The sequence below is a fragment of the Nerophis ophidion genome, linkage group LG03 (genome assembly GCF_033978795.1).
Source record: "Nerophis ophidion isolate RoL-2023_Sa linkage group LG03, RoL_Noph_v1.0, whole genome shotgun sequence".
Classification (NCBI taxonomy): domain Eukaryota; kingdom Metazoa; phylum Chordata; class Actinopteri; order Syngnathiformes; family Syngnathidae; genus Nerophis; species Nerophis ophidion.
Genome location: NC_084613.1, coordinates 53615784 through 53637464, shown reverse-complemented (window position 1 = coordinate 53637464; position 21681 = coordinate 53615784). Strand labels below are relative to the sequence as shown.

Below are 21681 nucleotides of genomic sequence, written 5' to 3'. Positions count from 1 at the left end.
TATCTACATATTTTTATTAATCAGACATTTTTATTTATTTGCCTCCAAAGATTCAACTCCTTGGATATAACATGTACTAAAAAATACTGCAGACAGAAACTTTGTTATCATTTTTGAGATGGTGGATAAAAAACATTGTTCCTGAAATAATAATTAAACTTGTTTTTTGTGTTGGTACACATTATTTAAAATGGCAGATGATCTGCTCTGTTGCATCATAAACTTTATTGAATGCATGTACAGTAATTAACAGATAACAGTTTTGATGCTTTAATTAGTCTCTTAGTCTTAATTAATTCTGAACTAATGTGATGCATCATATTCGGTATTATTGAAATGCATCTTTATATACTAAGTTATGCAGTGTTGATTTATTATGTTGTACAATAGTTGTAATATTAATAAAAGTGGTATTAAGACAACTTTCAAAGCTGTATGAACTTAGGCACATTTAACCATATTAAAAGCCTAACCTAAATAAAAATGCTTAATGTAAACACGCCATTCGGCATATTCTGACCCAATCACACTAATTCAAATCAAAATTTCATTCTGATTGAGACGGGTGGTTTATGCCGGTAGTCCTTTAGATTCAAGCGCATGAAAACACTTTGTCTAAATTCGGGTTAAAGTTATCCTTACTGCGCATGTCTTTGACGTCCGTTTTGATTTGGTGGTGAAGGGGGGCAACATTTAATAGTCTCGGAATAAAGCCATTGTCTAGCTGCTGTCTCACCCCATTCTCGAAGTTCAGGCGTAGTGTTGTATACTGTCGAGTTTGTTGCTCTAAAATCGAGAGTCAAAATCTAAAGTATGGTCTTGAGTATTATGTGTCAATGTAATAATAAAAGAAGGGATCCAGTTGCAGTGTCAACAAGCGGTTTGATTCAAGACCTTACAGTTTCTTAAGTTCAAGTGCTAACTGTTAGCTTCAGGCATACACAGAATGTCGTAACATGAAGATGCGCGGTAACCCCTACATAATCACAACATAAAAAAGGGCAGAGAACAGCTCAATTTCAAAACAAAAGTTGAAACCAGAAGGAAACATTGACAAGGTCGGACAAGCAGAAAAGCATAGAGCCATGTGTGTTTAGAGTGGAGTGAGCAAACTCGTCCAAAATATGGCGACAATGCATAAACAATAAAACACCTTTCCTACTATGGTTTGTGTTGCGCATGTCAAAGTATTCCGATTGAAGGTGTGATGCATGAAAATGCACGTCATATTCCGATAACTTTTTTCAGGGTCCATGCACACAGGAACATTCTAATCCTAACTATGATCAGATTAAATACATCTTGTCCACGTATACATGGTAGGGCTGGGCGATATTGCCTTTTTTTAATATCGCGATATTTTTAGGCCATATCGCGATTATACGATATATATTACGATATTTTGCCTTGGCCTTGAATGAACACTTGATGCATATAATGATGGTTCTATGTGTATACATTAAAACATTCATCTTCATACTGCATTCATATATGCTACTTTTAAACTTTCATGCAGAGAAGGGAAATCACAACTAAGTCAATTGAACAAAAGTGTATTTATTAAAGTTATTAAGCAATGGCACAAACATTCAAGTCATTTCCAAAACATAAATTGCAAGCTTGTCAGAGACATTTTAAGTGTCGAATAAAAATAAGTTGCATTATAGGGAAATCAAATAGTATTCGTCCTTCACTATGTGGTATGTTACTAAGGTTAAGAAATTCTCTTCATTCTCTAGCGAGTGACTGTACAAACGATACTATATATTAGCAGTAATGCTACTTTCTATAGCAACGCTTTTGCCCCACAATTGACAAATTACGGTTGTCTGCTCGACATATTCCCACTTGAAGCCGAACCACTCCCTGACAATGAAAACCCTGCTGTTGTAATTGGGAATTAAGTCTACCTTCATTTGTTACCAGATCCGCACCATCTTTCTCTCGTACGGCCAAGTTAGCAGCTAACATTAGCCACGTCGCTACCTCTCTGCCCTTTTTTTTTTTTTTACCTCTCTGCCCTGCGAGGGCGTGTATCTGACGTGTGACGTATGTAAGCCTGCTTGTCTGCGAGAAGGAGAGACAGGAAAGAGCGAGGAGAGCCTGAAGTGTACGCCCGCAGCTAAAAGTCCTGCGTGTGAACGTATATTCGAATATTACGATATAGTCATTTTCTATAACGCACAGAGACAAACCCGCGATATATAGTATATATCGATATATCGCCCAGCCCTAATACATGGCTTAAAACGGTTATCCTTTATTTAAATTTTACTCGACAAATGTATTTTAATCGACTACAAGAAGACTAAAACTAATATTTTTTGTCAAAAGACTATGACTATAACTAGATTAAAAACTGATGTCAAAATTATTACTGTTGGTGCTCCAAATATTCCCCTGCTTCTTCAACTGGCATGCCTTTTTGGCGAGGAGGGAGGGGAAGGAATAGCCACACGGGCACCACCTTTGTATTTTGATGGTTCTTTATCATCAAAGTGATGTTACTTCCAATTTAGAGAATATTGTGGTGTAACTGTGTTAGTTAGCAATTAAAAGAACTGAATACCTAATCAGTGAGGACGTGTCATAAAGGCGCAACAGAGCGTCCAGGTGGGGAGTGGAGAGCAAGATAACACAGGCACGTTTTGTAGAGAAAACATTAAAAACACAGTTGGATTCACAAACTGTATTAACGCAAAACAGAGTCAGCAACATGGGCACTCGACTCCTCGCAATGATACGCGGGCAAATGCACTAGTATGTTCGGTCGTACAAAAACCAAGACGCCAGGGGGTATTAAAATCAAACTCCTGGATAATTTATTTGTCAAAAATCGAATTAATTTGGGGGTGGGATATACGAAAAGCGAGGTACCATCTTCTATGTAGCCTTTCTTATCTACCCCTGGAGATTACGTGCATGATAGACGAAAACAAAAAGGTATCAGTCTTCTTCGCCAGAAAAAGCCTATAACATTTTTACTAGCTTGCACATAAAATGCTTGTCTTGCTCCACCTGTTTTCTCAGCTGTTGCGTTATTTATGTACACTTTGACAAATGCAAAAGCTATGTTTTTGGCTTAGTATTACTAGTGTATAGTATTGTTATCAATTTATGACCGTAAGCCATTTTTATAGACTGGTAATGTGGTTCAAAGTTGCAGGAGGGAGCAGACCGAGACAATGAATCCTGTTCAGCCCAAGCAAGGTCCACTCAGTCACAGACTAAATTTAGTAACTTGGCGGCCCGCGCTCACCCCTCCCAACATACTTTATATTCTTAAATTGGGAGGGCTCCTCAGCAAGTTCAGGCCACATTTTGACCGAATAAGGAGCGGAGGACGACTGAGCTTGGCAGCTTTCCTCCTGAAGCCGTGACACAGCAGGGATTTTTATTTGGGACGGGCGCAGCCATGGCAACCTCATGGCAATGCCCCTTACTATTTGCTACACAGGCATGCAGACTGGTATAGTATTGGCCTAATGACAGAAGCGGGACACAGAAGTGTGCATTGTTTAACTTATGTTAGCTGACCAATGAGGCAATACAGTCACTAATACATTTAAATGCACAAAAACAGCTTTTTAAAAACACATATGAACACCTTAATTCGATCTAATTCTCCTGGTTTTAGATTCTGATTGGATTGCCACATAACATTTCATTAAAACAGATTGTAAATAATGTCAGTATTTTGTTTGACTGTGATAAAAAAGACAAAAATAACGGCAATATGTAAGTAGCCTGAAATAAATAACTTAAAAATATTCTCTGCCTGTCCTTGTCTCTGAATAAATGTACTTCAGTCAGCAAGAAGAACATCCCTATGAAGGTACAATTGTCTGCTTGATCAATCATTATTTACAATAGAGGAGATGTTAAAGAAGGGAGACTATTGACAAAAGAATTGGAGCAACATCGGCAGTCATGCAGTCGCTGTACCAGCCCGTTGTGTGGTGATAAAAAAGCTGAACCGGAAAGCAACGCTCTCGATTTACTGGCCACTCTACGTTCCTACCTTCACTAATGGTTACGCCTCACAAGCTCATAGAACTGGTTGTGATCAAAAGAGCAAGATCATGGGTACAAGCGGCAAAATGAGTTTCCTCAGCAGGGTGGCTGGACTCTCCCTAAAGGACAAGGTGAGGAGCTTGGTCATCCAGGAAGAGCTCAGAGTAGAGTCGCTACTCCTCTGCATCAAGAGAAGCCAGTTGAGGTAGCTCTAGCATTGAGTAAGAATCTGGATGCCTTTTGGACACCTCCGTGGGGAGGTATTCTGGGCATGCACAGCTGGAAGAAAGCCCTGGGGTAGACCAGGGAGACGCTGAAGGGATTAAGTCTCGCAACTGACTTGGCCGGATACCTGAAGTATAGGCTCCCCTATTGCGACTGTTGCACTTGCAACCCTGACCTGCATTATGGAATGCCCTTATACAACAACTAAGACAGTATCACTGACATGTAATCCTATGCAAAACCAACTTTTATTACCTGTGGTATTTGGGATCTAAATAGTCCTAAAAATTTTGACCCAAACAATCTTGCCTCCCTTCACACTTGCTCCAAATGAGCCGTTTGAGTAACTAGTGACATATTTGTCTCTAGTTACCGCATTTCCTTGAATTGCCGCAGGGCATATAGTATGCGCCTGCCTTGAATTACTGCCGGGTCAAATTAGCTTTGCAAAATAATTAGCGCATGCTTAGTATTACCGCCTGGTCAAACTCGTGACATCACGAGTGACACTTCCCCTGTCATCATTTTCAAAATGGAGGAGGCTGATTTCAATACCGGTAATTTGAAATCGCATAAAGGGAAGAAGATTAAGAGCTATTCGGTAGGATTTAAGGTCCAAGCTTACATCACACTCAAATTTTTACTGCATGCCTTTGGTAAGTGCCGGAGTGAGAAGAGGTATTAAAACAATTAGCGCATGCTTACTTTTACCGCATGCCTTTGGTAAGCGCAGGAGTGAGAAGAGGTTTTAAATTAATTAGCGCCCCGGCGGCAATTCAAGGAAATACGGTAAGTCAGCGGATTTCTCTATATATGGCAAACGTTTACCCAAAGAAATTTGCCCGAGTCCACCATTGTAATCCGACATAGTCACCAACTATCTTATTTTTCTTTACCATCTTGTTGTGGGGCAGAATGACTCATACATGTACATGCATCCTTTTCTGTTGCCATATGATACAAAGTAGCATATACCGGTAGTTCTAATGTATATGTCAGGAGACACCATATGGAAGCGCTAAAACTACAACATGGCTGACGGGAAAAAGACCAATTCAAAGCGGAGGCACGTAAATAAGACCACCCACAAAACAGCACATCCTGAAAAGATGTTAAGAAAGAGGCTTGAAGATTGTCTGTAAAATATAAATGATGAACAATATTGACAAAAGAACCACCATTTCGTGTTATGTAGAATACAAAGAAAAAAAATCACAACATGAATCATCCATCCATCCATTTACTACCGCGTGTCCGTTTCGGGGTCGCGGGGGCTGCTGGAGCCTATCGCGGCTGCATTCGGGCACAAGACGGGGTGCACCCTGGACAAGTCACCACCTCATCACAAGGCCAACACAGATAGACAGACAAGATTCACACTCACATTCACACACTAGGGCCAATTTAGTGTTACCAATCAAACTATCCCCAGGTCCATGTCTTTGGAGACGGGAAGAAGCCGGAGTACCCAGAGGGAACCCACGCAGTCACAGGGAGACCATGCAAACTCTACACAGAAAGATCCCGAGCCCAGGATTGAACCCAGGACCTTCGTATTGTGAGGGACATGCACTAACCCATGTTTCACCGTGCTGCCCACAACATCCATCCATCCATTTTCTACTAATTGTCCCTTTTGGGGTCTCGGGGGGCGCTGGAGCCTATCTCAGCTGCATTCGGGCGGAAGACGGCGTACACCTTGGACAAGTCGCACGGCAACACAGATACACAGACAACATGCACACTCACATTCACACACTAAGGCCAATTAGTGTTCCAAATCAACCTTCCCACAACATAACTCATCATCCATTCATCCATTTTCTACCGCGTATTCCCTTTGGGGTCGCTGGAGCCTATCTCAGCTACAATCGGGCGGAAGGCGGCATACACCCTGGACAAGTTGCCACCTCATCGCAGAAGGCTCATCATAATAAAAAAGAATTTACTGTACAACAGAACATTTTTGGTCAGACAAAAAGGTATTACAATGGTGATTTGTTTGATATGTCGCTGATAAGAAGCATAACCAAAACAGCCAAAGCAGCCTTTTAAGCATATTAAAAAACTTTACTGACCGCAGGCAGCAGCTGTATCAACAGCGGAACAAGTATTATAAGTACTATAATTGAGCTGAATTTTCTGATTACCAAATCTTGAATCAGGTCATATTGTGAGTAAGTTTCATATGTTGGTTCCAATACAGTTGGCTTTTGATGAGTAACTCCCATGGGTGATGATTACTTTGTCCCTAAACCCATCCATGGCCAGAAAGATGAGCAGGAGTACAATTCCAATCATTCCAGATCACGGCAGGCCCATCATATCCCATGAGTCAGGGTGACCTCACTCAGTGGAAACCTCCAGACATCCCGTCAGGCACAGGACTACTGTTCTGGCCTACATAAACGCAGAAGGAAACTGCCAGCTTAACTACAGTGCAACATAAAGCTGAACAATTATGGCAGAAATAAGAACAATTATTTTGTTTGATTCTATAATAACGATTAATAAAACAATCATTCATTAATTGAAAAAATATGAGTATTTAATGTGCCACCAAAAATCTAATTTAAATATAGTTTAAAAAATGGGTACAAACAAACAAATAATAGAATACAATTAAATAACAGCAGTATAAAAAAATGTAATTAAGTTTTTCTGTTGTAATGGTTTTTAATTCAGTTTAGGTTTACACTTATTTTACCACTATAGAGTGTGTGCTTTTTGCATCAAATAAAATTTACTAAATTATTTATTCAATTGTAAAAATCCTCACATTTATCGGTGTAATACATCTTTGGACAATTTTTAGCAATATTTTAGTTCAAAACATAATAATTGTGTAAATGTATCAATAAGTGCTTTAATTACAAAACCCAAACCCAGTGAATTTGGCACCTTGTTTAAATAATAAATAAAAACAGAATACAATGATTTTCAACTTGTACTCAATTGAATAGACTGCAAAGACAAGATAATTCATGTTTGAACAGAGAAATAAATTTTTGGGGGCAAATAATCATTAACTTAAAATTTATGGACGCAACATATTGCAAAAAAGTTGCTGCGGGGGCATTTTTACTCCTGTGTTACATGGCCTTTCCTTTTAACAACACTCAGTAAACATTTGGGAACTGAGGAGACCAATTTTTGAAGCTGTTCAGATGTAATTACTTCCCCTTCTTGCTTGACGTAAAGCTTAAGTTGGTCTTTGTTGTAGTATTTTACGCTTCATAATGTGCCACACATTTTCAATGGGAGACAGATCTGGAGTACGGGCAGGCCAGTCTAGTACCCGCACTCTTTTACCACGAAGCCACGCTGTTGTAACACGTGCAAAATGTGGCTTGGCATTGTCTTGCTGAAATAAGCAGGGGCGTCCATGAAAGAGACGTTGCTTGGATGGCAACATATATTGCTCAAAAACCTGTATGTACCTTTCAGCAACAATGATGTCGTCACAGATGTGCAAGTAACCCATGCTTTGGGCACTAATATACTCTCATCCCAGATGCTGGCTTTTGAACTTTACGCCTTTAATGATTCGGATGGTTCTTTTCCTCGTTGGTCCAGAGGACACGACGTCCACAGCTTCCAAAAAACAATTTGAAATGTGAACTCGTCAGACCACAGAACACTTTTCCACTTTGCCTCAGTCCATCTTAGATGAGCTCGGGCCCAGCGATGTCTGTAGTAGCGTATTCATGCAAATTTGTACGTGCCATCATACTTTACTAACGCTAGCGTTGTTAGCATTAACAAACATGCCAACACATTTACGAGTGTCTTTGTTAGCATTATTAATTACAATGGCATTATTTTTGTATTGTTTCAGTTTCATAAACACACCAAAACATTACTGTGGACTCTTTGAGTTTGTTTGGCTAATTGGAGAGCTAGCTTATGCGGCTAGTAGGTCCTTGACGATTACTTCTGTTTTGTTTGAGCAGCCGTTTTACTGACATGTAACTGACACTGTTTGGAAACAATTAAGGTATTTAAATCAACATTTACCAAATAGTTATGTCGAAATAACTCATTCCACAACATAAATCTGTGGTGTGGCTAATATGTTGAGAGGCATTTATTTTTTGTAGAAATTAGTGGATGCGGCTTATAGGGCTGTAAATCATTGGGCACCACATGATTCGATTCAATTCGGTTCTTGGGGGTAACGATTTGATTCTCGATTTAAAATTAATACTTTTTAATCACATTGGGCGCCATGTTTATGATTAGCTACATTCCTTCAGCCTCCAAGAAAATTGGTTTTGTTTAATAAAATTCAACCCAAACATTTAATGAAGTCAAATACAAATAGGGCAGCAAGAGAAGTATCCTACACTTATCTTTTCTAAAGTAAATCTGTACAGTAGATATGGACAGCTATATCAACAATATGATCTGCCTGAGTGGCTGGACAGTACAGATTTGCAGAAAAAAAAAAAAAGTGTTATATATATTAGATTAGATATTACTTTATTTATTCCTTGAATTGCCGCCAGGGCGCTAATTTAAAACCTCTTTTCACTGCTGCGCTTACCAAAGGCATGCGGTAAAAGTAAGCATGCACTAATTATTTTAAAACCTCTTCTCACTTCGGCATGCTGTAAAAATTTGAGTGTGATGTAAGCTTGGACCTTAAATCCTACTGAATAGCTCTTAATCTTCTTCCCTTTAGCGAATTTCAAATTACCGGTATTGAAATCAGCCTCCTCCATTTTGAAAATCATGAAAGGGGAAGTGTCACTCGTGACGTCATGAGTTTGACCAGGCGGTAATACTAAGCATGCGCTAATTATTTTGCGAACTGAGTTTGACCAGGCAGTAATTCAAGGCAAGCGCATACTATATGTCCTGCGGCAATTCAAGGAAATACGGTATGTGTGTGTGTGTATATATATATATATATATATATATATATATATATATATATATATATATATATATATATATATATATATATATATATATATATATATATATACACACACACACACACACATGGACCCTGAATGGCAGGGTCCCTGCTATCACATGTTGATACAAATATAACATTTACATAATAAAAGTCAACTACAGGCTTCCCAAATGCTGTGATAAATTAAGCCTGATGAGTTGACTTGAAACTGTTTAATGTTGCACTTTTTATATGTAGAAGAAAGGTTTTGTCATTTTATTTAATCTAAGCAAAAACTTGAGGCAGTTTAATGTGGATTAACGTGGGCAGAATTATTATAGTGTTCCCAATTTTAAAAGGATAAAGCCATTGTTTACAAATTTGGTAAATAAATAAACAAAAAATGTATATTTAGTTTTTTTCTTACTGTACCGAAATGAACCGAACCAAAATTTTTGTGTACCGTTACACCCCTAATTTACATATATATTCATTGATTTTTGATTTGTTTAATCGATTAAGAACCATTAGAAATAAGAATTGTGATTCATTCAAAAATAAAAAATAAATACACCCTTAGCAGCTTATATATCTGTGCACACTTTATTCCAGAAAATATGGTATAAAGTGATACATATCTTTTTATAACAATTACCTGTATCAAGATATATATTTTTTTGTCCATATCGCACATTACTATTCGCAAGTGTATTCTAACATTTCTCTTACTTTATATAGTCACATAAATAATCCATTTCATATAAAACAATCTATGTTGGTGACATAGACACAGTTATTGGGGTGTATACATTTGAAATTGCTGGCCTTAAGATGCAGCCTGCCAGAGTTTCAGAGAAAACAAAGCCATCAGTGCATTTTGTCCATTAAAGTTCAGTGAAGATAAGTTAACCCCTTAATCTTATCCTCAATGTTTTGGTACACAACACATTGTTTTTACATTACTATTTGTGCTAAAGCTCCTCTTGGATAAGGACAAGCCTGACATACAAGCAGACTGGATTGTGTCGCAAATGACCGAGTTGCATAAAATGTAAGAATATTCTACTCGTGTGGGATCATAAATACACATCTACCTGCAGAGAGGTGATGTCACAGAAACATATCAGTGGATGAGGATCAACACAATACGCCATGAACAAACATTGCTGTAAATTCCTATCAAACCTTCAAGGCCTTTAATCTGTTTTTCTAAGCTTACTTTAGGTGGTTGAAGTAAGAGAAGACCATAAATGCCTATTTCAGTCTTGGGTTACCAGTTGCAAGTAAGACTGTTCCTGGACAGTTATTCACTGCAAAATTCAGCAAAACATTTTAATCACGACAATATCGGCCTAGATCTTAATCTCAATCCTAAAAGGATATTGCATGCACAAACCAATGTATGTGTTTAAGCTTTTGATTAGTATTATTTCCATCAACAAGACCCCTCATTGTCTTGCTCTGCTTTAAAAAAACATCCAATGGTCTTTTTGCTGCTCTTCATGGAAGGTCCTTGAATTACCGTTGACAAGATACTTTGATAGAAACATATAGAACAAAGGAAAATATTTCATACATTTGAAACCAGGCACATGTGAGTCAACACACATAAGAGCACTTACGAGTGAAAACATTATGGAGACAGAATAGGGGTAATGGACATATTTTGACTTCAAAACTCACAATAAAGGTAAAGCTTCAAACATTAACATAGCTAGCTCGCGACTAACATCCCTCAACAATGTTTTAGCTATTTCTACATAACTAATCCCCGCCGCCATGTAAAAAAAAACTGGATATCTTATCTAACCACGCATCACACTGTAAGAGGATACAATAGCTAACCGCTAAGAGCAAGCTAGCGCTCCTGAAAGTAAAAAAAAAATGGGTGGATCTATACAAATATCGATTACCGATACAAAGTACAAGAGCCGTATATAGTCAATACTACAATGATCAATTATTGGTTTTTTTGTTTTTATCACAAAATCTTGTGTAATTTTTTAAATATTTTCTAAACTCAGGAAAGAAGTTCTTGAACTGAGGAATACTTTAATTATTACCACTGTATAACTCTGTAAATACTTGGTATCGGATCAATACACAAAATGTATAGTCTCACCTAAAGTGTATGTTAAGTATCCAAACATCAAATAATTAAGTCCTTATTTCATTTTAACAGATGTGTAGATAGAACACATTAAAACAGAAAGTAACCAGAGATTAATAGTAAATGATTAGGTGGATTAATACTCCATCCATCGATTTTTCTACCGCTTGTCCTTCATAATTTTGACCAAACAATGCAATCAGAAAAGGCAATATCTAACTGCTTACATAAGCAGCCGAATTAGGGCCTTTGTAACCCGTATGTTTACTTATACATTAAAGAAAAGTTGTCTATGTTTTTTTTGATCGATTGATTGAAACTTCTATTAGTAGATTGCACAGTACAGTACACATTCCGTAGAATTGACCACTAAATGGTAACACCCGAATAAGTTTTTCAACTTGTTTAAGACGGGTCCACGTAAATCTATTCATGGTTGACTTGTTGAATGCTAAAATTGTTGTTTGATTGCAATAACAAAAGTATGGTTAACCTGTCATAATCTTTTCTGTTAAAATAAAGCCAATAATGACATATTTAGTGGTACGAACCGATACCCAAATATTGATATTGGGACAATATTAGTGCGATCACTCCGCCTGCAAACTTTGTCAGGTGTGATGGCAGTCGGTGGGGAAAACAATCAGCATTAGCCTGTGATGCAGTTCCATAACTGAAATCACTATCAAATTAAATTGAATGTTTGTCTGATTCGAGATTGCATTTGCTTTTTTGTGCAACTCAATTTCTTAGATTTGGCTAAACAGAATCACCCTCTGTATTAATGACCTAACCTTTCAAAAGTTAAAAGTTAAAAAACATACATTTTCAGATGCACAATATATTGGGTCCAGTGTCCAGAAAGCCAGTCAAATGTGCCAGAGGTGAAACTATAAAAGAAAATGCAAGCACTGGAGTAAGGACAAGCCATTAATCTCTGCCCCCTACACTCAGGATGATGACATGAGCATTGTTATAGCTTTTGAGAAAAACAAACTGTTCTACTGATTTTCTTATTTAAACAGAAAAAAATCAGCTCTTGGTTATTTCGCACACAACCCAATGTATAGAGGAATGACATATCTAGAAAGAAGGAGAACAGTTTAGACATGGTATTGCTAAATGATAAATGATTAGCAGACTGGTAAAAGCTATAGTCACATGCAAAACTAACAATTTGGAACTACTGCATCGACTGAAACACAATAACCACCCAACAAGGGTCATTATGTTTCCATAAAAAAGTCACAAGGTCAAGTCTGGTAGTAACACAAACCTATAGCTCAGTTCTGTGTGAATAATTCTATTTGTAGGACTTTTGAAACAGCGGTCAGAACGTCAGTAAAAAGTTTATATTTGTTGTAGTGGTGGCAATTTGCATGATATTATCATGATTCTTACCATGTTGTTCACTTTCACTACCTTCTAGACTTTTATACAAACTATAAAATTACCTTGATTTTAATTAGATGCCCTTGGATATTGTTCAGACTAATCCTAATCATTCTCTTGATGATCAAAAGATTCTGTGATCAAAGTAGAGCATCTTTTTCCATTTATTTCAGGTATATTTTAAGCTTTCATCTCAATAGTACGAGTGAGACATACACAAGCACGGAATGGCAATATGCCATTCAGACATACATGCATCTCACAGATGTTGAGTAGCTTGCACTATTGGCCGGGATTTGTGCGATTGTGGGGGACTCAAAACATGAAAACAGACGTAGAGGAAAAAAATCTCTCTTCTGATTCATTCATAGTTTATTAACCATTGAAAATGGTTTTGGTAAATGCCTTGAGTCATTATTCCTGTGAATATACTGTATAACACTGCAGTAGTCTTTATAAATCAGAAGGAATTCCGTTCACACCTCAAAACATGAATAAATGAGAGTCTCTAGCTTCAGTATATAGCAAATAGGCTGTGGACAATATTTAATTCACTATTCTTGGATGAAGTCAACAATTGTCAGTCTTTTTTTAAATAATATCATCACGGAAATGTACAACCCAACACAATAAACACCAACCTTCACTCTCTTAAAGATGAGTACCAACATAAGTGTTCCTATAGCAACGTTTAACAATTGTTGCTCCAAACATTCCAGGGATCGTTAGCAGGATCAATAAAATGATTTTCTACTTTAGACTAGTTGGCCGCTTTTGATGGTTAAAATATGCTCTCTCAAAATCACTCACAGTGCAAACTTGTGCTTGACATACAGTGCTTGTGTGTGTTAATATGTGGCTGGTAGCACACATATCTAACAATGTTGTATGTGGAGAGTATGGGTGCAATCAGCCGCAACTGCCCCTATGGCAACCAGCATGACTGGGACCATCTACAATACTGTGTTACACAGCACAATAAGACCAGATGCATTAATAATAGATGTGGACTTGTCTCTAGTGCAAATACAAAGAAAAAATGCAAACTTAACTTGTGGCATCAAAACCGTTTGAATATGTATAAAGCCAGGCCATATTATCACACCAAGCCAACCTAATATTGGCATTCAGTAAAAAGAACAAATACAAATCATAGCAGATTTGCCTACAAAACTGAAATGAGACAAAAAAAACATTTTGCATTTGGTCTTCTGAATGGGCTTATCTGTGGGATTTGTTTTATCATCCATCCAGACGAACATTTGTAAAGTCTGAGATCAATGATGTTGAACGAGAAGACCTGAGTTCAAGTTCATCCCAAAAGTGTTTTGTAGGGTTGCAGTCAGGTTTCTCAAGTTCTTCCTCCAACTATGCCTTAATAGATGGGTATTTATTCACTGGAGCAGTGTCACGCTTGAACAGAAAAGGGCCTTTACCAAAATGTAAGCTAAAAGAGTTTCCAAAAATGTTTTGGTATGGTAAAGAATTATTATTTCTAGCTCATCCCCTAACTAATGAATAAAAAGAAAAATAGGCGTGTTCAAATACGTATTTTGGCATTTTGCCTATCAGTCACAATCCCCATGTAAGACAAGAACACATCTTTTTTATGCATTCTAATTTGTAACATGCAGCAAGTACAAGTTGGCTTACAATAAAGCTGATGGAAGTAATCTATTGAGCCCATAAAGCCCTCTGAAAAAAAATACCAAAACCACCTACAATACTCTATTTACATGTCATGCCCTGAACATTAACCAAGTATTAGCGATAGTGTTATTATCAGCGCTAACGCAGAGCTATTGACATACTGAGCCGCTGCTTCGCCTCTGACTGAATTGGTAAAAGTTTGTGCCTGATTAAAAATCATGCCTCTCTCCTGTATAGTAGAAGGCTGTGGACATAAAAAGAGACGGTCAACTTTGACATTCAACTTCGACCCAGTGATTGCCAGAAAGACACAAAAAGATGCTTGTTTGTGCCCAACTTTTTTTTTTTAAACTGCATGGGGATGATGATTTTTCTACATCTAAATGGGAAGACACAAACACTTTTTCAGTCGGCATCCCAGTAAGAGCAAACATTGTACAGTAAATGATTGTTTTATTGTGTTTGTAGTTATTTCTTGCTTAGCAATTTCTCAACAAGCTATTGCAAGGAATTTAGGGATTTCACCATCTACGGTCCATAATATCATCAAAAGGTTCAGAGAATCTGGAAAAATAACTGCACGTAATAAGCATGGCCAAAAACCAACATTGAATGCCCGTGACCTTCGATCCCTCAGGCGGTACTGCATCCAAAAACCGACATCAGTGTGTAAAGGATATGGGCTAAGGAACCACTGTCAGTAACTACAGTTTGTCGCTACGTCTGTAAATGAAAGTTAAAACTCTACAATGCAAAGTGAAAGCCATTTATCAACAACACCCAGAAACGCTGCCGACTTTGTTGGGCAGATCTCATGGATGATTGTTCTGTGGTCTGACCAGTCCACACTTAAAATATTTTTTGGAAACTGTGGACGTCATGTCCTCCGGACCAAAGAAGACAAGAACCATCCAGATTCTTATAGTCGCAAAGTTCAAAAGCCAGCATGTGGGATGGTATGGGGGTGTATTAGTGCTCAAGACATGGGTAACTTACACACCTGTGAAGGCACCATTAATACTGAAAGGTAAATATAGGTTTAGGAGCAATCTATGTTGCCATCCAAACAACGTCTTTTTCATGGACGCCCCTGCTTATTTCAGCAAGACAATGCCAAGCCAGATTCTGCACGTGTCACAACACCGTGGCTTCGTAGTAAAAGAGTGTGGGTACTATACTGGCCTGCCTGTAGTCCAGACCTATCTCCCATTGAAAATGTGTTGCGCATTGTGAAGCGTAAAATAAGACAACGGAGAAAACATAAGCTGTACATCAAGCAAGAATTGGAAAGAATTCCACCTGAAAAGCTTCAAAAATTGGTCTCCTCCGTTTCCAAACGTTAACTGAGTGTTGTTAAAAGGAAAGGTGATGTAATATAGTGGTAAAATGGCCCTGTGCCAACTTTTTGCAATGTTTTGATGTCATTAAATTCAAAGCTAATGATTATTTGCACAAAAAAAAAAGTGTTTCTCAGTTCAAACATTAAATACCTTGTCTTTGCACTGTATTGAATTGAATTTAGGTTGAAACGGATTTGCAAATCATTGTATTCCGTTTTTATTTACGATTGACACAACATGCCAACTTCACTGATTTTGGGTTTTGTATAAGCCCCTTCTTTTTTCCAATGCTTTGAACCCTGAGCTTTATACAATGCTGCAGATTATTCATGAAATTTTACAAGTTCACGTGCTTCCCATGCAGCCAATACATTTAGTCTTGTGTCATCAGACCAATGAAACTGCCGAACAGGCCAAGGATGACAACATGTTTGTTTACATTAAATCAAATACACTTACACAATAATTCAGTCCGCCATTTCCCGTTTTATGATTCACCTTTGTCATGGAGAAGCGTTACCCAAAAACAAAAACGATCAATGGACTTCTGCATGCACATGTCAAACTATCTCAGTACTAGCATCAGTGAATGGGTGAATGTGGAAATAGTGTCAAAGCGCTTTGAGTTCCTTAAAAAAAAAAAAAAAAAAGGTAGAAATGCACTATACAAGTACAACCCATTTAGCTGTTCTCCATCAAGGACTTGAATGGCAAACAATACAGGTGGTGTGTGATCTATGAATCAAGAAATTAATGCCCTTGTTCAATTACAATTGCAATTTAAATGTCATCATGCTGGTCAGGATTTGACAGAACCTCAAGATTGTGAGGCTTTAAACAGAATGTTCTTAGGAGGTAAGTGTCCACTGAGCTTAGTGTCACCAGCAAGTTGCAGTTGGTACGGAGATGGATGGAAAACAAATTAATACTTTTGAATTTTGTAAGACATTGCTTTATTGAAACATTGAACAGTTTCATATTCAAATGTAAATAATTCCTAATTATCTCCAACATGTGTGTAGCGTACTGTATGTACAGTTAGGGATCGGCACCTTTCCCATTTGTATCGAAATAGTACTAATACCGGGTAGCTAGGATGTTATGTTAAATCTTGATTCCTTACACTTCTGAGTCTCCTTGAGAAGTATTGTATTGTTGACTTTGCATGTACTTGGAATTCCAAGACATTAGGTCAGCGGTTCTCAACCTTTTTTCATTAAGTACCACCATAATGAGCAACAGTAAAATACAGTATCATAGTTGGCCTAAATATTCATTAAAAAAAAGGCAAAAGTTTTTATCAACAAGCATATTTAATATGTTTGACCACTGTAACATTACACAGTTTGAACAGTAACACTGTGTTTGAATATATTAGTAAAAGTGATTATTTAGCATATCACTAGATGGCACCCTAAAAAGCGTTTGTATTGTAAGTATTGTACTTATTGGACACCAGCTGTTTGATTTAAAGATTTCAATACCAAATTTAGAAGTGTTAAAATCCCCATATATAATTGCTTATGCTAATCAGTAGCATATCAATCACTAATCCATAAACTAGCATCGAACTAGAATATTTTGAAAAGTGGAGCCACACTGTACGTTCAAGCGTATTCTATCAGGCATAAGTGCTTCGATGGCAATGAAAATTGCAACATCACCTAGAAGTAGTCTGAGTCTGCTCTTAGTGATCTCGAGTGCTTTGCTCCCCAAGTGTTTGAACACCGATTGTGTCTGCAACTTGGCGTGACATCACGTGCATAATCTCAATACAAAAAGGTATTGAAATGTCGTACTGTTTGATTTTATAAGGATCAATACCCGGTAGCCCACACAACAAGATTTGGTCGGTGCCTTAAAAATGTACCAAATTTGCTACCCATCCCTTTGTACAGTGTAGTTCAGTATCAAAGGGAACATCAGCATCGGATTATATCAGTTTGCATGTAAAGTATCCGAGACAAGCAAGCCTCTAGCTTGTTGACTTCTGCAAATCTGGACAGCCAGCTACCCTCTTCGTCCTCCAATGGGACACATAAAGTTGGTTTTAACTTGTGTTTTGGTCAAGTCATTTACAAAAACTAAACAGGATATGCTATAGGCTACTAGGAGCCAGCAACTACACAACAGCTAAGCACACAAGCTACACATACCTAATGAGAATCCTACATTAAACAATATTGCAGTCTAAAAAAATCACATATGTCAACATAAACAAGTATCAAATAATTATACTTGCATATCACTCACACATACAAAGTCTCCAAGGCAAAACGTATAGGAACATATTTGTGTCCCCAAAAAAAATTACCACTCCACTTTCATTTACTGTTTTTCTGTACAATAAGCCTTTTCCCCACACTTTGAACCCTGCAGTTTATAAAATAGTGCGGCTAATTTATGGATTTTTTTTTGTTAATGGCCATAATGTTTTGCATTCAACAAATAGTTTTCATAGAACACGGACAGACACTGAAAAAGTCTGTTATTGTTTGTGCTACGGCACCATCTTTGGATGCAGGTGTTAAGGGTTGAAAATGTACTTTCAGTTTCGTTCACTGGAAGTATTCGTCTGCACTGTTTCTGCTTGAAAGGATTCTTCATTCATCATTCCAGGCAACATTTTTAACTTTTATAATGTAACAAACAATTCATACTAGGGCTGTGCGAATATATGATCTTGATCATCAATCACGATTCATTTGAGTTTGATCACAGGGATCAGCTGTTCGCATATTTCCTCGATCCAACATGGCGAACTGTCTGTTAGAAGTTACCGCAGTAGTAAACAGTACGGAAGCAACTATGCTTAGTATAATCATGCACGAAACATTCCACTTTTATTGATCATGATCCTGTGTGTGTCTGTGAATGTTTGTGTGTGTACGTTTGCGTGTGTTTTCGTCAAAGTGTTTGGTGTTCGTGTACATGCGCGACCTCCCGTTACGCCGCACGAAAATCAGGCTTGATCGTCACAACGGAATTAATGTTCAATCAATGTTGAAACTCTTTCCACTTACACAACTAGAACTGCAGCCCAGATTAACAAAATAAAGAAACAACACTTACAAGGAGCAGCGGCTTAAGTTTCACTATCTGCTGCAGTGCACCCTGAATGCGGACTTGAAGGTAGAAAAGTGCTAATCAAGTATAACCTATTTACCATTTAAATGTTAACTCAATAAGTCTTGTAGTATGCAGTACACCAGAGATACTTAGTTTACTGCAGAATTCACTTTTTGATGAAAGCAAAATAAAAAAGTTGTCCTACTCCCACAAAATGTACCGAAAAAGAAATAGCGTGGGTTACCTGTACCTCGGCACCTCTAGTAAGCCCAATTATACATATGAACAAAATGACAGTTGTTAGCTCTGAGCATATATTACCGCGATCAAACATGTCAGAAATGTCTGTTACAAGATATTGCAATAGTAAAAAGTAGTGATGCAACGGTACTTGCTATATTCCTGCACGGGACTATCCGACTGTAATTTAGAAAACATTTTTTTATATTAATGAAGATCGTATGATATGAAAATAGGATCCGTGACCATTTTTTTGCCATATCAGCAAGCCCTAATTCATACTTACAAAACTGTCCCATTTCTGATGTCTGTAGGAGTGTTTTCATACATTTTTGATTGTGCTATTGAAATGTAATCAAGTTAGTGTAGTTAGCATTGACAAATATATCAACATGTTTACAAGTGTATGTGTTAGTATTCATTTACAATGGCAATCTTTTGTGTTGTTTGGGTTTTGTAAATTCACCAAAACGTCGCCGTGGCGTTAACGAGTCCGTTTAGCTGATTGGGGAGCTAGCCTTTGCAGCTATGGGTCCATGATGATGACTTCTGTTTTGTTTAGCCAGCCGTTTTACTGCCATCTTACAGGCACCGTTTGGAAACAATTACCGTATGTAAATAGCGTTTATGGCATTTAGTCCGGTGCGGCAAATGTACAGTATAAACACAATTATTTCAAATTTTGTGGGTGCGGCCTGAATACCAGTGCACTATGAAGTACTGAAAATACAGTAAATACAGCATAAATCTATTCCGAACAGTTATTAAAAAGGTTAGTGTTTTTCCAGACCTACCATTGTTGAGTAATTCATTTTATTCAAACCTTTTCTAACAGTTCACACTACATAATGAAAGTATGATTCCTGTTGATATTGGGATAATATTACTATAAGCAAATACTCAAGGCTCCAATATTTGAAGTGAAAAAGTTTGGCACGTCCCAAGATCTTAGAACTATTGATGGCATCTATCATTTTATTTGCACTAATTAAAGGAACTTTTTCCACTCTTAAAATTGCTGTGCTGGGCTTGCAGTTCATTGGCATGTTTTAACTTTGGCCCTCGGGAGCAAAAAACTTGGGCACCCCTTGTCTATAGTTAACATGTAATAAAAAAAAAAACAGACATGAAACATTTTGTAGTCAAACAAGGCCCACCTTTGTACCACACAACTGGGACGGGCAGAAAAAAGAAACACAATGAAGTGCACAATCCAAGGAAGGAGGAGCAGAAGGGAAGAGCTGGACACATCATGTGTAAACCTTCCAGGCCTGAGGATGATGTAACCTTTCATGTAAATGCTGAGAGAAAAGCTCTGGACGCTAGAAAAGGGGTCCAAACAAAAGCTGCATTGCGCGTCAGCAGCAGACGAAGATTTTCCTATTTGAATCCAGGAAAAATGGAAACCTCACTGAACATTTTAAGTGTTAAGTGTGCTGAGTGAAACTAAATAACCTCAGGTCAAGTGTGCTTGGAAATACACCAAACAAATTGAATTATCAATGGAATTAAGGCATTATTTTGCTGGCCTTGATCAAAGAACACAAGCCCACTGCACCGCCATTTAAAGGCCTACTAAAACTCGCTACTACCGACCACGCAGTCTGATAGTTTATATATCAATGATGAAATATTAACATTGCAACACATGCCAATACGGCCTTTTTAGTTTACTAAATTGCAATTTTAAATTTCCCGCAAGTTTCTTGTTGAAAACGTCGCGGAATGATGACGCGTACGCGTGACGTCACGGACTGTAAGGAAATATTAGCGCTGCCCCACTAGCGGCTAAAAGTCGTCTACTTTAATGGAATAATTACACAGTATTTTGGACATCTGTGTTGCTGAATCTTTTGCAATGTGTTCTTTTAATAATGGAGACTATAAAGAACAATGCTGTTGGTGGAAAGCCGTGGATTGCAGCTGTCTTTAGCACCGAGACACAGCCAGTGTTTGTTTGTTTGTTGTGAAGCAGAGCGGTCAAACGAACATGTTTTCTCTACGTCAACCAGCATGTCTTTGGAAGGCGAAATTGTGATATATATCTTATCGGAGAAATCAGTGGATTATGGGACTTCCTCCTGTAGTTGTCAAAAAAGGCAGCTGTGAGCTTGGCTCCTCGGCTTCTCTCTGAGACGCTGCGTGTTCAGCACAGCCATCCGACTTTGAGGCATGTCTTTAGAATCTCACTAAAACACTATTAAAACAATAAGCAGAAAAGGGATCTTCCAGAATTATCCTAGTAAATGTGTCTAATTACATCTGAAACGCTCACACTGCCGCCTTCACTATCAATATTCTAATTCACGAATCTTTCATCCTTGCTCAAATTAATGGTGAAATTGTCGCTTTCTTGGTCCGTATTGCTCTTACTGCTGGTGGCTCCCATTAAAAACAATGTGACTATGTGTGGAGTCCTGCAACTCGTGACGTCACGCGCACATACTTTCGGTAAAGGCAGGGCTTTTCTATTAGCGACCAAAAGTTGCGAACTTTATCGTCGATGTTCTCTACTAAATCCTTTCAGCAAAAATATGGCAATATCGCAAAATGATCAAGTATGACACATAGAATGGACCCGCTATTCCTGTTTAAATAAGAATATCTCATTTCAGTAGGCCTTAAATCCAGTTCACATATCACAGTCCCCCCACTCCCTTTTCCCGCCTTGCTTAAGAAAGAGTGAAAATTAATGCAGTTTGCTTATCCTTCTAAAGTCCTCTAAAGAGAAAGTGTCG

General features: G+C 37.8%; 1 protein-coding gene across 2 annotated transcripts in view; it reads right to left on the bottom strand.

The window, feature by feature from the left end:
- Positions 1 to 21681, bottom strand: part of clic4 (chloride intracellular channel 4) — a 45738-nt gene that overhangs the window by 21664 nt on the left and 2393 nt on the right. Inside the window, exon 1 of one of the 2 annotated variants that reach the window (XM_061895624.1) lies at positions 1911 to 2034. The exons of the other annotated variant lie outside the window; for it this stretch is intronic. Coding sequence (XP_061751608.1) covers positions 1911 to 1916 — 6 coding nt within the window. The 5' untranslated portion in view covers positions 1917 to 2034. Of the gene's footprint in view, positions 1 to 1910; positions 2035 to 21681 lie in introns of those variants that run through there. 2 annotated transcript variants of the gene reach the window in all.